The sequence below is a fragment of the Ischnura elegans genome, chromosome X (assembly GCF_921293095.1).
Source record: "Ischnura elegans chromosome X, ioIscEleg1.1, whole genome shotgun sequence".
In the NCBI taxonomy this organism is placed as follows: Eukaryota; Metazoa; Arthropoda; class Insecta; order Odonata; family Coenagrionidae; genus Ischnura; species Ischnura elegans.
The window spans coordinates 102,414,927-102,431,841 of NC_060259.1; the positions used below are offsets into that span (position 1 = coordinate 102,414,927).

Here is a 16,915-nt window from a genome sequence, read left to right on the forward strand (position 1 = left end):
CACTATCGGCCTATTAGAATACTCGTTTAATTTCTGACGGCATATTATTCGCGACATCTGAAACACGCCTTTTTTGACTATCGTCGTCGGGGAAGGAGTGCAGACAGCATTCGTGCATGATCCACCCTGCTTGCTTCAATGTGAGTAAAACAATCAAAGGATTGGAAGTTATTCAATTCCAATTATAGTTTCAATTCAACACTCTCGCTGACAATGTCACTGCGGAGAATAAAGGGTTTTTCTTTCACAATTACGAAAGCTCACGTAAGATTTCAACCTGGGACCCTTAGCTCAATAGCCTAATGCTCTACCCACTAAGCTTAAGATGCTTATCGTGATGAATTCCGAAGACAGAAAAATTTGATTTTTAACTGGCAAAAGCTATCGGTAAGGCAATTTTGTTAAGGGAAGATTATATAAGATAACATTTTTCAGATGAATAATTGGATAAGAACTGATTTCAAGGTAAACATACATTTTCACTGAAGGTATTAGCGAGATATTGATGGACAGTAAGGACAACGATAGGTTTTTATACCACAATGATTCTCAGCTTTCCTGTTTCGTTGATAAATTTTAAGATGTTTCCCAAAACAATTAATATGCTTGGGCATGGCTAAAACGGGTTTTAGAAGGCATAATCGATGGTCATTCGTAATGAGCATTGTTACTCCGACGGTCGCAGTTTTCAATGCATTTAACGCTAACTGCTGAATAAATCGATCGATTTAAAAAAACACAGTGAGCCGTATTCATTATAGAAGATTTAGCATAAGATACGAGCTTTCAGTTCAAACAATACTATGAAAAACGATAGCAAAGAAATTTTCGCATTTTAATTTAAAACGTTTCGCCTAAACTTATTTTGGAGTATTTGTGTTCCAACACATTTTAGTAAATATGATTTTTTCAGAAAACCTCGTAACTTTCTTATATACGTGATGGAAGTGACAGCAAAAATATCAATAATTTCTAGGAAAAGAAATACCATCAACTTCAGATAATTTTTTCCCTCTCTGCTGGTACTACAGCTTAGAGTGAGCGTTGCTCACGCAACTACGCATATTTTTTTGACAAATTTTGAGTTTGGAGAGAGGAAATAATGGAAGGAGGGGTTCATTGAAGTGAGAACACCTTTGACAAGCCACCTCTGAATGAAGAAAGGCATGTTAACCTAAAATGCGAACTCACTACCATGTATGGATTACAAAAAGAGCAAAGCGTAAAATACCAACCCCATCAAAAAAGAAGGAAAAAAATATAAGTTATGAAGGAAGTGATGTCCTTCATTTCTGGGAAATACTCGTGGCGTCAACTACTCTCGGTGTTTCTTGTAAGAAAAATAATTTCTCTATCAATATCCACGAGGTTCTGTGGCTGCAACTTTGATATGCATGATTTTCATTGAAAAACTTACTTTACCTGGCCTACTGAAGAGAAATAGGAGGTACATTAGATCATTAGTAAATACGCTGACCTGGAGAATAGCGCTTTACTGTGCGGAAATGAAGACGCTGAGGAAAGAGGACAAGAAAAGAATGGAGGCATTCGAGATGAATGACGGAGGTGAAATAGATGGAGAGGAAAAGGGAGGTAGAAGTTCATTCATGGAGGGTGAGGAAGAGAAAATAGGGATTAGGATAGAGGGAAAGGGTTGAATGTTATTCGGCATAAGTGTGAATTGAAGTGGCAAATTTGAGTTGGAAGTGGGGCGGGCGATGTTGCTCGCAAAATTCTTCAAGGCACTCTATCCGTAAGTCCATGATGCACATGATGCAAAAAAAAGAAGAAAAAACAAAGAAACAAGAGAAAAGATATAAGTTTGAGCGCTCAAAAATTGGGCAAAGTTTAAGATACCTACACTAAGGGCTCATTTCATAATGTCTAGTTAACGCTAATCATAAGATGATACAGTCTTTAACTTTACCTAGATGTGAATGAAAGTTATGGTTATCTTCTACATAAGATCAGACTTGAAGCTAGCCAGAACATTCAGCCACCTTCAAATAAAGTGGAAGACTACATCATCTCATGATTAGAACTGACCATAGATTATAAAACCGCCTCAAAATGAGCCTTAAAATGGTAAGAACCGGGAAAAAAAATGGTGAAGTTAATGCTTCAGATGCATTTTCTTGAAATGATAGTAAATGTAAGCGTTACAGTACCGCAACTGCCGGGGCATTGACCCAGTAAGCCACGAGGAACCACGCTGGCAATACCTAAACAGCGCATTCCGAGCAGTTGTACCTCCTTTTGAGTCGGTGCCTTCCGTTAACAGTATCACCTTGACGGCGTTATGATCGGCATGAGGATTACTCGGTGAAGGTAGTGCGGGAGATTTTGGCAGCAACCCCTGGCCCACATCTGCGCTCCCATCGAAAATCCAGTTTCTATATTTGTGGTGGCAACATTGAAAGAGCGTGCGCCTTCCTCTGCGCTCTTGTTTATTCCACGCATCACCCCTGCCCCCTCCCTACTCTCTCTTCCCCTCCCACCCTTCCCTGCACCCCCAACCCCTCGAACAAAAGGGCTTTTGGCCCGAGCGCGCGGAGGACGCCAGTCTAACGGCGATGTTTTGTCGATTAGCTGTAAGTTAGCATTAGATTGAATTGATGATTTGGGGTAATCTGTTATTCAGTATGCTAGTATTAGTCTTCTTTACTTTTGCGAGCAATGCACCCGCTCACTGGCAGCCTTTACCTCAATTTTTCCTTCCATTAAGGCCTGGTTAAACGATACATCAACAAGTACGAGTAAATGGCTAAATCTACGAACGCGTGAATGAACACGAAAATGCACCGTGTACCCACCCAACTTGTGCGAACGCATGAACAGAAAATAGAATCCGTTCTAATTAGTTTAATGAATTCGCATACGCTCCATTCCGGTCAACCAAAATCGTTTTATGCATTCACACTTCAACTTGTGCGTGTTCAAGTACCATGTAACCACGCCTTTACACAGATCCCTCACACATTTGTTGCGTGCCTATTCCATTTTTTCGAGCTTTAGGCACATCGCATAGTACTAAAGAGGTGGGTATTCTCGCACCGAAGCCGTGGGAAGAAGTTCCAGGCCGAAAGACCAAGCCAATGAGAGTGAGTGAGTGAGAAAGATGCCACTGAGCCAGCCTCACTTTCCCATCTGAGTGTAGCGCGCCTCCGCGGTTTGTGTTCCTTCGCAAGAGAGCGATTCAATCCAGAGCACATGGCTGACCACATTCACCTCTGGCAGAGGGCGATGCGAACAACGCAGGCCGCGCATTTCCTGGGGTGATCGCCGCTGGCGAAATCACTTGAATCAAGTGGAACACGAATCAAGATCCTCCACATTCGGATAGAGCGCTTAACAAAGGGATCTTTTCAGAAACATTCTCTGGAGTCCGAAAGAGGCTCAAAGAAAGGGAAATACAAAGAGGGAGATTTTTTTGGGAAGAAGTTTTTTTTGTTCAGCGAAGCACTGCGAGTTACAAGGTAGGATTAAGTATGGTAGGGATGGGATTCGCCATAATATTTGCGGATTGGGATCTATTGGTCGAGGAAATACGCCCAGTAAAAATTAAGATATTTAATAATAACAAAAAAGCAAGGAATTGATATGAAATTTAGTAAAGGAGCCAAAATACAACAATTCTCTAAAATGTAAACCCTAAAACATAACTAATTCCAAATCTTTGCATGAGTATCATTAAAAAATTAGTCGCATTCAGCTTGTTAAAAATGACATTTTAAAACCAGTAAGAAAAGAAAAACTGTAATGAGATTTGCATGGGAAGCGCCGCGCCCTCCAGAGCTGTACAAATAAACGTCTCATATTCCCATATCTTGCAGTAATTTTGCCTTCATAAATACGCTCCGTTGGCTAAATTTGTGTAACCCTAAACATTACTACATAATTGACATCACTTCATTAATATCACCTCAAATTATCCCATTATCTTACCTGCAGACATTAAACAGAGGATATTTTCACTGAGGAGTATACATGAAGGTATGGATGCCCACGATGAATTATATACGTATGCAGTAACTATTTTCTAGTTACACATAAGCCTCTATTTTCAATAACGCTAAGGGTAAGTTGCACATCTTTGAAAGGTCAACATTCAGCAAATATCAGAGAGCAAGAAATGCAAGTTGTCTATTGATTATCGTTAGATCGCTACGTCTATGAAAGTTTTAATTGCGCAGTTAAAATGGTAAACTATCACCAATTTCTAAAACACGCCTCGGTATTTTTAGTTTACTCCTATTTCATACGGCTAAAAGAAGAGAAAATTAGAATACGGCGAAAAACAAATTCTTATTTCAATAAAACTTTTACTTAGGCTAAAATTTCAATAAAAATATCTGTAATGAACTAAATACAAGTTCAGTGCAAGAGAAGAAATCTATGCAATTGAATGAAATACTTTAAAACATTTTCATCAGTAGATGCGACCAGCTAAACCGTATTAACGGGAGTACGTTAAGCTCTAACTAACAAACTCGCGAAGAAAGCGATGAGAGAAAACGGCTATTCAACATAGGAAAGACATGAAGCGATCAGCCAGAATGCCACCAATCAATGTTGGAGGATCTTTGCATGCATTGGGGAGCAAAACGCGTACCCCATTCATTCACGCATCCACCAGCATCATAGAAAGGCAATAGAAAGACTATGTGACAATGGCTTCTCTATTTAAATTTGAACCTCGCGTTTCCGTATTATTGAAAAAAAACATGTTCGAAGCATGGTCGAGGGCGAGAGGAAAAGAAGGCGGTTGTTGAGGGGGGAGCTCTCGTTCGAATGGCACAGCGGAAGAAAATTCGTTCGCATTAACACCACCCACACACGACATGGCGCTCATCTGGAGATGGGCCAAACGGAGGAGAATGCACGCGACGTGTAATGAGAGACTTCCGGGATGAAGAGCAATGAAACTGAAAACTCCTGCATTCTGCGGCTTCATTCAGAACGTAACCGGCGAATGTGAACACGAAAAAAATATTTGGTCCAGGCCATGGGAGGAATAAAGCGGTGGAAATGGAAAAAGTATTCATGGTACCATCTCCAACGGAAGTACTCATAAAGTTCATGCATCTGAAGAGCTGGATGATGTTGAACGAAAGAGGCATTCATGCGAAACACCAGCAGCGACAGAGCCAGAATGAGATTTAATTAATGAAGATTGTAGAACTTCACAACCAGCCACTACTAGAGAATGCAGAGATGTTACGTAAAAAAACACCCGCGATACTACAGGATATTTCAAGATAGCACACTCACACACGCCAATTGGACCCAAAGATTGAATGAGATAGTCGAGGGTAGAAACATACATCAGTGGAAACCTCTCGCTCATTCAGAGAGCAGAAAAAACGGATCTAGACTATCACTACAAAACACTGTCCTTCTATTTTGAAGGAAAAAAATAATGAGCAGAAATTTGGGAAGTTATTAAACATTTTGGATAATTTCGGGTAAATATTCGTGAAAAAAGTCACTTCGCAACACTTTTCATACACAGACGATCCTCCTATGACCTTATGATGATCTTATGATACTCTTTCATCTCCATCCTTGCCACGTAACGGTGGAGATGGAGGATCCAACCCAGATTGAAACCCGAGAACTGATTATGTCAGCCATTCGCCGAGAGAAAGTTAAATAATGCATAAAAAAATAGTGTTTTACTTAAAAATCAACCCCTCTTACTCAGGCTTATGAGAAGATACGTTGATTATGATATTTTTCGTAATCGACAAATAGCAGGCACTCGAGCTATCTCAAACTGGCCAAAAAGCGCAACCTAAAAATAGGTTGTATATTCGTTTCAGCGCACTTTCGGCCTTAACGTATTCCTCCGCGCACAGGGGCTCTCAATGGCTATTTGAAAGTGAGTCATTCTCGAGGTAAGGATGTCCTGTAGCCATTTCTAGAGGGTAGATTATGGAAATTCGGCATTTGAAAACATGAAATAAATGAACAATTAAACTCCACCACACCCGAAGCAGTTCATGCATCTGAAGAGCTGGATGATGTTGAATGAAAGACCCATTCATGCGAAGCATAAGCATTGACAGTTCTAGAATGAGATTTAATTAATGAAGATTGTAGAACTTCATTACCAGCCAATACTGGAGAATGCAGAGATATTACGTGAAAAAACACCCGCTGTACTACAGGATATTTCAAGATAGCGCACTCACACCCGTTAATTCGACCCAAAGATTGGTTTAGATAGTCGAGGATAGAGCTCAACCCAGACTAAGCCACAGGTGAGTGAACTTGGCACATTCAGGGTAGGGGGGCAGTTCCTTTCCCTGGGACACCTCGCACTTCAAGGATTATATTTAGGGGTACCCAAAGGCATCACCCAAGATTTCAACCCGAGATCCTTCGATCGGAATCCAAGCTCTACCCACGAGACTCCCACACTTCCCTTGATAGATTCTTCCATCAATTTATTTCATTAAAGGCAGCAGTCCAAACTATAGGTAAAAGCGTCGACTTATACGACAATCTACTGGCATATGAAGGCTAGAATAAGTTGCAGAATTATGAAATACATTCACCACTTTAATGGAAAATTCAGATGTATCCCATAAAATCGACTATTATTATGCAAGCTTTGAGGGAAGATTCGATTCACGGAATGACGTACGTATATGAAGCGGGAGAATCAAAGGGCAAAAAATAAATCAAATGAATACATATTTTCAAATAACATTACAGTAAAATGAGGTCAAAAAGGGAATACCCTATCCTATCTAAGCCAAAAATATTTTATACAAATCAACAAGAGTTCCAATTCTACATTATTCAGTCCAAATATTCCTAATTTATCAGTCCTAGCGCTGCCATTACGAGTTACGGGTAAGCTTTAGCTCCAACTTTTGGCATATTGACTTGGCGTCAGATAAATCCACGTGGATATGGTAGAACCCAGTGGTCTTTCCGCAATCCGGAAATGTTTTTCAAATATTACAATACTATGAGTGTAAAAGCGATAGAGGACACTATGCCGGAAACCACAGAACCTGGCCGAAACGTGTCGGCGGAATTTCAACGAAGCATTTTATCATTCGCTCAAAACCACTCCTGAATAAATTTTAAATCGAGACTAATATTCACGCCATGAATTTAAAATTGAATGTGCCAATGCCGATAAGTATGTGGAATGAGACATTCTCTTCCATAAACGAGCGCGTAGAATTACACTTGCTCCAATTCACTACATTTCAATTGCTTTTGTGATTATTATCTGACCGTGAGAAATATAATTAAGCTCTGCATTGAAAATAAAAGAATAGAGCATATCAAATAGGCAAATATGTGGGGAAACAGGACTATGGTATAATATGCCATTGTTTAAAAAATTGTGAATTAACATGATATCATAGGGATTTCAATTTTCATTACTATTTCCACGTCAATTATCCTTTCATTGGAATGCACGCCATGTTCATTCGAGATGTAATAACGTCAATGAGAACATATTTGACCCTACTCGGTGCCATAGCGGCTCACTTATTTTCAGATGAGCATATTTGTGGCCAATTGAGCTGAAAATCAACAAGATATGCCCAGTACCGACATAGATTAGCATCAGCGCACAACTATTTAACTCAAAAGTCATCTGAGATTAAATAAAACAGAATTTCATCAGCGCGTAACTATCTGCTTCTCCGTTAAGTCCATATTCGTCGAATCCGGCAGAGAATATCAAATAAATTTTCTTGGAACGGAATAATTCTTTAACTAACAAATCGATCACTTGAAAGCCATATTTTGTCAATTTTTTTGCCTATCGTCCATAAATGGTGGCCAAATATTGCTACGTTAAAGAGAACTTATGTTTGTTCCCTTCACTCCACTTCACTTGCTTTTACGAGTAAACCTTATGTCTTACGCGCCTGATAATTATGTAATACACGTAGTGAATACAGAGAAAAATTTAACACTCTGCAATGAACACATTTTCATTGACAGGTTTTCTTCCTTAACGTAATGAAAAATACTACTTGAAGAGCTAAACGCATTAATTCTATCAGCTTCACAAAGCGTTAAAATTTTAAAATAGAATAATTTATAAAAATGGCAATGACAAGGAGCCATCAGAAAAAAACACTGATAATTCCCTCAATTCTTCAGGCTCAAGGAGACGCGATATATACAGCAACAAAAACGGCAAAAATTTTTGATGCGTTTACTCAAAAACCGCACAGTTTGAAAAATCCTCAACGTATCAGAAAAGGCGAAAATAGTACTATTAGCGATACAAAAAATTTAATCTGGCACTAGAAAAAGGTGCCGACAGAAAAAAATTCTATGGCGCTTATCTAGCGGCGTGCGCCGGCGTCCAAGCCGATAATCTCTACGCCGCGAATTCGTCGCTAACAATGAAAAATTGAATTCCTAGGATTAAGAAGTGTAAAACTTGGATCAAATGTTGAGTATGTTCTTTAGTAGATAGTATATATGCCTTTTTTAAGTAGGTATATACAATTTTTTGCTATGAAATGAGAAGGCATTGCACGTAAGAAATTCCAAAAAATGAAAACTTTAACTGTAATTATTGATGTGCCATCAAACGGCATTATTATATTTTTCTTATGGAATTTCCCTGAAAAATAAATATTTTTCTATCTACCTATATTCAAGGTAGTTTTGGTAAGTAATTGAGTAAAAGTAATCGGATTACTTTTAACGAAATGGAATTTTTATTTTTAATTTACAGCTTACGGTGAAAGAGGAATCATTACTATCGTTTTAATCTTTACTCGCTCGTAAGCGACGACAACTTTGCTGATTTCACTGATTTACCTTGGCCTACTTCGAGTCCCGGAGTATCATAATTTGCTTGTTTAGGGCCAGCCAATCTTTTGTTATAGCCTAATTATGATGGGTGCAAAATACGATACCCCTCCTGCAGTCACACCATTTGTAATTATATGTATAGCAAGTTAAATTACAATTAGCAATTTGAAGGATTCAATTATTACACATTTTCACTGCAATATTCGGCAGTCTCTGGAGTGGACAATCTTACAAAAAGTAAGTGCAATTTCATCTGTCATTTTACTGATTACTTTTTAAAATCAGTAATGTGTACCCGTATTTGATTACCTTTTGAACGAAGTAACAGTAATTGAGCCCAGTCACTTTTTCTCAGTCCTTGTTCCAGCACTGATTCTAGGATATAAGTAGTATCTTTTATTCAGTAGAGTGGGCGGGTCGCCACGGCGTGGTCAAGATGTTGGTATCACCCTCATCTGTTTGACACATTATCGACAATATTCCTTTCTTTCGGGGTGAATCGCGAGCGCTCATGGAGACAACTCACCCACCGTCGGTAAGGAAGAGTGAAAAATAGATTATGCGAAAAAAACGCACAGAAAATAAAGCGCAAATACAGATTTTTGCGAAGAAAGCGCACAAGGGCCAATGTGACTGTGTAGGGTTGGGATTGCGTTACCAGGAAATGAATACTTGGAGCTGCTTGGAGCTGAGTCTTCACGCAATACAATGGTTCCACTGACAAGACAATCTAATTTAACATCTTAGCATAAGAAATAGAGCTTGATTTGCATGTGCCGTAGTCAAAGGCTGATGATAACATAGAAACTATCTACTTGAATTCGGAAAGATTCCAATGGCACAACAGGACGATGTATTTAGTTAGCAATAATTTAGCAATCAGTCCAAAGCCCGGATAAAGTGTGATGGGAATCGGAAACTAATTTATTCAACTAATAGTTGGGGAAATATCCAAAGGCGTACGACAAACAACATTGCACCTTTTATTTTCTGTGTGCGTAACACTTCCTATTTCTAAGAAGATAGGGGTTGGATTCCTTTTGTTACTCCAAACTGTGCGCTTTCTTGCCAGTGCGGTTTTTTCGCTGCGCGCTTTTTTCGCGACACCGAAAAATGTCGGGGATCACTCACACGAATCGGAGCTGGAGAAGGGCTTGCTGGTGCTGGAACTGGAGCCACCTAAGGGCATGGTGATCCCTGTGCTGGTGTCCGCCGCGGGTGCCGACACGGGCGGGTTCGACTCCGGCTGCTGAGACGAGGAAGTGGCCGAGTTGGGCTGCGCGACGCGCTCGCTCGTGCCTTCGTCGGGCGGCCGGTTGAGAGGCGGCTGTCCGGGCGGGACTGTCACCAATTCATCATTCACAGTCGGGGTGTACGACTTTGAGATCACTGCTGTGGGAGGAAGAAAGGGAAAAATTAGACATGGTCTGCTTCCGCCACTGATTTCGAGCACAATATCCGAGCATTTCTAATTCAAATTCATCATGGATCACCATCATGGTGGATGCTTATAAAGAAAATATGAGTGTTAGACTTATTTGCATGATTGAAAAACGTCCACTCCTAACTTTATAAGTTAATATTTCATGAATTTAAAACCTTTTAAAAGCAATTGCCATTATGGTGAGCTAAAGGAAAACAGACACACATAAATATCCAAATTTGGACAATAATTGGTCGAGAATTCTGAAAATTTCTCAATTTTTAAGTGATTAATTATAACTTTCAAGAATCAGTAGAAATAAGTTTTGCTCATGATGATTTTGTGTGGTCCCCGAAAGCCCCAGTTATACGAGACCCTAGCTAGGGGTCATATGGAAGAGCTCTCGCTGAAGCGCGACCCTTTTCCGAACTCTTTCTCGAGCTCCATGGATAATCCGAGACCTTAAGAGACAGCAGTTAGGTTACCCAAAAAATGAGCAAAATATTCAACACTTGCACATATTATCGGTAGAGAATTTTTTAAACCTACAGTATTATTGCTCTTCAATTACAAATTAACCACTAATACCTATTATAGTCAATAGTAGCCGATTTGTAAACCATTCTAACAGGTCTACCACATTTATTAGAGATATTTCATTAAGGATGACCCCACATAAATGGATTTGGGGACGGCATGCATTTGAAAAGAAATCGCCATTTAAGTTTCAAGAGATCTCAATCATTCAATTCTGTTTCGTAAAGGCGAGGGTAGAGCTCAATCAAGATGCTTACAGACTTGTGAGGGTGCGGGTGCCAATCAATCCACCGCGAGAATTTGGCATGTGAGTGTTCGAGAACTTTGAACGGATTTATCCGGGGGACGATGTTTTTGTTGGTACGATGTGAAGACCTTAACAACAAAACCACAGAGATGAGCACAACCAAACATAATCCCTGAATTCAAAAAGAATAAAACTGTTACAATGTCCTCGTACTACCCAAATGTTTTCTTAGCGTGTAACGCGTTGCCACCAGGGAAACTGAATACATCCGAAAAGTGATGATGATTTTAGGGTGCCACGACGAGAAAAAACGTGAAACACCGCCGGTTGTACTTGCAGTTAGAACAATATGTTAATCTTTTCCATAAAATGCTGTCTCACCACATGATTACAAATTTTAATTACGTCCCGTGCGACTTACGACTACTACTCGTGAATGCATACAAACTTACTTTATAAGTCACATTTTGTCAATGACGTTGCGAAATTTGGATAAGAGTAATCATTCATAAAGAAATGCAATAAATACTAGCAATTCAGAGGAATAGCATGACAAATACAGATACTTCGACTACCTCCGGTGGGTAGTCGTCCCCGAGTGGATGCTTTGACAGCAACCTTTTAATGTGACAGCTCTTGGAAGCTCTTCACGATATAGTCGCTGAAAAAATATAAGCTATCCGTAAAAAACTAATGCAATAAGGAAAAATGAATTTCCATCTCCAACACACAAATACACAATCAACGTTATTTATTACCTAAGATCAGAACTTTCACCCCAGGCATTTACTTCATTCCATATCACCTAAACAAAGTAATTGTATTCCCTCAGGACATAAATACTTTTTCCCTGGTATTTCAAAACCAATTCGAGCCATAAATTAATTTAGTAGGAATATTTCTCAACCGCGTTCACCTTGCCAACTAAGCAAATTATCGTCTGACCAGAAAGGAATATACCTTTATTTATGATGCATAATTATCGAAATAAATGCCCATGTCTTCATTCAACTCGAAAGGAATGCAATCAATAAATATCCGTCCACCGATTTGAATCCTCTCTTTCCTCCTTCACCGCTTCTGCATCAACTTAACATCGTTCTTCGTTACGTTTGTCACCGCATTTCCCGTCAATACCCCTTGTACATAATACTATAATGTACGTCCTTCAATATTCAGAACTCATTGCCCCACACATCCAGCCCTTTCGCCATTCTTCCCCATCTACAGGACTACTTCCATTTTCTACCAAGCTTACTTAGATTACCATTCCCCAAGGCCTAGACTTTTGATCTTTGGGAAGAGTACATCCGATAGAATTTTTTCGTGAATCTACTGACCGTAGTTAATAAAATAGGAAACACCAAAGGCGACCGCTGTATTAAGTACTGCTTGCATTCAATGTGTAACATCACCTCACTGGTTCCAACTGGGGTCACTTCCGAAGGCACCGAAAGCGAATGCTCTTAATTTGTTCCCCAGCAGTATAATTAATGACAGCATCCACGTAACTGGCAGCCCACTGGAAAAAATAATGATGCTACCATGGCTCCGCCATAGTGTCCAAAAGTTCAGTGGAAAGTAAGGCAAAAGGAAAGATACGTAACCGACTTCGGTGATAGGGGGTAGAAACTGCCTTTAGTATCGGTATTGGTATTTAGAGGAGGCGACCGACAGCCTAGGTCATTTGCGCCATGAAGGAAGGGCAGGTAAGGAAGAGTGGAGAGAAACCCGGCGTTGGCATTAGCCTGCTATTAAAGAAAGGCGCCAAGGGGACCACGGCTTAATGTCCCATCCGAAGGACGGAGTGTTGCGCCTGAAATGCCCTCATTCCAACAGGGATCGGGCAGTCTCGGAAAATTATCTGCTGCCGCAGGGATTTGATCCCCAGTCCACCGAGTGGGAAGCCAACACTCTAGCCACCTCAACCGTCAGTATCACTCACCACACCTCTCCCACAAATGGCTTACAGCCTCCATGATTCGCCGTGCATAGCCCGAAGATAAGTGATGAACCAAGATACGGTCGACAATAGTTTTTCTCATTTTATTACGGCCCATCAATACGCTAAAAAATGTCAGGTCTCCCATCCTATTTTCCCAAAGTTGGAGTTGCCTCAATTCCACTCACGAATCTCAACTATTTGCTGTTCTAAGGAGTCCCTATTTTTTCCATGGCCGGTGCTTGTCACGTTAGCGTTGGCAAATTCTCTATCAGCCCGGTGGCATTCCTGATAGAATTTACTCGCAGTCTTAAAATACTCAATAGCCACAATTTCCTTCATAATTCAGGTCAATAAAGATCAATTAAAACATATCACGAGCCCATTCAAGTTTAAGTTAACCAATTCATGATAATACGTTGCATCATTTAAATTTTTTTTACTGAGGAAAAATGGAGTGGACTCTTATTACATGCATGTAAAATATAAGAGAAAAATTCATTCAAGAAACTTCGTAAAATTGTGGATAACAATTTCCTCGTAGAACACGGGTTTCGGCGATCACTTTATTCCGATACTTGCTCCAAAACTGGAAAATATACGCCACATAGTATTGGAATAAATAACAATACTATCCCTAAATGCTAGATATGGCAGTTAAAGCCTTATATTTACGTTAATGAGATCAATAATGCGGCCAGACAGCTTGCTGAGCATAGCAGTGAGTTGCCACCAGAAAGTACAGGATTCAAATACGAGTAGAGCTCCCAGACATCCCTTCCTACTGAAAATCCTAGCCGAAAACTATTCCAATTGAGGCAAACCGCAGGAGTACGAAAAAAAACATTTGCTCCCCTCAGTTATCTCCTCCGCTCATTTTGGGAAAGAAAATACCTTTGGATTAGCCCAGGGCGAGCTCTACTCTAACCAATCAAATCAGCCTTAGGGTCGCAAAATAGAGTGAATGTGACACCAACACAAATGTAAACGTGAACAGCATACGAGAATTCGGTTGAGAAAAAAAAACATTCGTCTTGAAGGAGACTTAAACTAGAATATGCAGAATTCGTGCCGAGTGATCTAGCCAATAAATCAATAGAATCAATCTTTGCCCAGAGTATTTTTGGTGGACGTTACAAGGAAAATCCAATAGACCTTCGCTTGAGTATACGCGATAAAATATCATATGATAAAATATGTGATAAAATATATGATAAAATCTCATGACTATCATTAGCCTCTATTTTTAAGGGGTGCAAACAATACCTTACATTTTAATTACTATTTTTAGGCACTAAATCCACCTCAATGTAGGGGACATAAGATCTACTACTTTTGGTAAATTTTTACAAGAGGTACAATCCGGATTTCGCCTTCAAACCTTCACTTTCCTGTAGTATTTTTGCCTCCTGATTAACGTGGTGACATTCATTCCTGGCGGAAATTAATAGTTTTCGAGATATTTTAACTTTTATAGATAGCGATTTTCGGGTTCTGCGCATGCGCGGCCATATTGGAATGGCGGTAAATGAGTTTCACGGAACATGTTTGAAATTGTAAACAAGAGAAAAATATCCCTAGTGATGGTCCAATACATAACAAAGTGGGAGGTAGAAGTGGATAAATCACTTTCTGGGCACATGTACGGGCTGGTCAACTAGAAAAAAATATCCTTCGAGCTGGTCCAGTTGGTAAAGTGGGTAAATCACTTTCCGGGCACATGTACGAGTTGGTCAACTAGAAAAAAATATCCTTCGAGCTGGTCCAGTTGGTAAAGTGGGTAAATCACTTTCCCATGACTCTTCTTTTATTATGATGGTAATGTTTGCGCATGCGCAGAAGGTGAAGTGCGTAAAGTAAAGGGTGAGTAAGTGAAGATCGTAAATGGCGGCGCATGCGCAGAACCCGAAAATCGCTATCCATAAAAGTTAAAATATCTCGAAAACTATTAATTTCCGCCAGGAATGAATGTCACCACGTTAATCAGGAGGCAAAAATACTACAGGAAAGTGAAGGTTTGAAGGCGAAATCCGGATTGTACCTCTTGTAAAATAATACCCTACTTTTAGCAAAATTAATTTTCGAAGATTAATAAAAGTGAAATAAGGCAGGTGTTGTACAAATCAAAAGTAAAGTCCGCGCAAAAAGTAAACTAAACACTGGGTTAACTTTTATGCGAATTTTGCGACTCATGATAAATATAATGAAGAACCCACTCATCAACTAATCGATGATCACAGGAGTTATTTTCGAGGCGGGTATCATAGGCAAGGCAACACTTGATGACCCTGAGTCACAGAGCACGCATTTCGTGAGATGCTGTATGGGGCAGATAGCCAGGCGAAGGACGAAAAATCACCGAGCGAAGAAAATTCTGGAAGAGATCCCAGACGGAAAAGAAAAAACAGCTAGAAAGTGAGGGGAAAAAAGGAGGATTTTGAAGAGAAAAGGTAAAAGTAAACTAATGCAACTTGGCAGCGCGACTTGATACAAAAAGAGGCTATATTTAACTTCTTGTATAGAGGTTAGCTGAGTTCGAGATGATGCCTTCTGCCCTTGCGTAAGGTTGTGTGAGCCGTAGTTTACACACATTTATTTGAAAGCAGGCACATATTTTCGGCATCCTAAGTAGAACTCCCAGAAATTCCGGTCCTTACTGGACTACAACAACAAGTCATATTATTATCCTCAAAAACCCTCAGGAGTCTAAAAATAATTCTTTTCTCCTTGATGGTCTTCAAAATAGTTTCTCAATTATTAGAACTACGATAGGAATCCTCCGGGCCTTCTAGGCTCATGCCTCTCTAAGCCGCGGCACATGAACGAATTCGGGAGTCTCGGAAGTCAAAGTTATCCTCAATTCAATATACCTACGACAAAACTATTTCATGAGTTATAATGGTCATTTAGCATACAAGAAGTATAAACACGTGCCTTTCCTTCGAGCACAATACCTTATATTGTTTCCTCTAGGAAAGAAGCCCGCTTGTAATCTTGGCTGGCAAATTTTCAAAAGCTGAGGGCCAGAAGAAAATAATCATCCATTTTGCTACTAAGATCCCGCTGTACCTACACTTCTGATTCTTAAAAAGGCTTGTTTCCACTGCATAAGCAAATAAGCTGCAGACGGAAGCGTTTGAAATCAAACAATTGAGAGAGTGCTTTCGACGTAGCCAAAACAACGATCATAATGCCAACGGCTCTTTCTTTTGACAGACAGACGTTAAACACAGGGAATACTGATAATAAAGGTAATTTTTGTGCAAATGAACAACAGAAAGCAAGATCATGCAAGTAGGAACGAATAAATTCAATGGCATTATGAATTAATTCATTTTAAGTCAAACGGATTCAGGCGTTATATAGTGGAAGTTCCACGTATTGAAATGAAAGATAGTTGCACTTTTCCACAGTTATATACAATAAAATATTACATAATGTAATATATTACAATACAATTGGGGAAAAGTGCAACTACCCTTCATTTCAATCAATTCATATTCTCAAGATAAAAGTATATTACGGCTGTGAAAGAAAAGGGAAGGGAGCAGTACATATGGGAACTCTTTAGTTTTGATTTATTGCATTTGGATGACAAAAGAGCATGAACGAAATACATCTTAATACGATCAGTTAAAACCTGTTCATAAAATAGTGCAACTTAAAAAAAAAACGTGCAGGGTAGTGCAATGTGCATAGAGGCTTCATCAGGATAAACATTTGTACCTTCGAGGTACCGAGCAAGCCATCACCAGGTTAGGAAAGGAGTGGCACGGGGTGATTCATTTGAAAGAATTTAGTGAACTTTCAAATCATTCTCTGTGTAACGCGTGGGTTCAGATGTGAACAGTAAACCATTCATAGTGGAAGCAGTAAAGAGGCATAAGTATACTACGAAGAACTACAAAAACTGCATGAAAATTTCCAAATCAAAATTATCTACGGGATATCAAGCAAGATG

At 39.6% G+C, this 16,915-nt stretch overlaps 1 protein-coding gene across 2 annotated transcripts in view; it reads right to left on the bottom strand.

The window, feature by feature from the left end:
• The window catches only part of LOC124171922 (cAMP-dependent protein kinase catalytic subunit 1), a 349,628-nt gene that overhangs the window by 162,734 nt on the left and 169,979 nt on the right, over window positions 1-16,915 (bottom strand). For both annotated transcript variants that reach the window (XM_046551347.1, XM_046551346.1), the window contains exon 2: window positions 9,937-10,197. In XM_046551347.1, coding sequence (XP_046407303.1) covers window positions 9,937-10,197 — 261 coding nt within the window. The remainder of the gene's footprint in view (window positions 1-9,936; window positions 10,198-16,915) is intronic.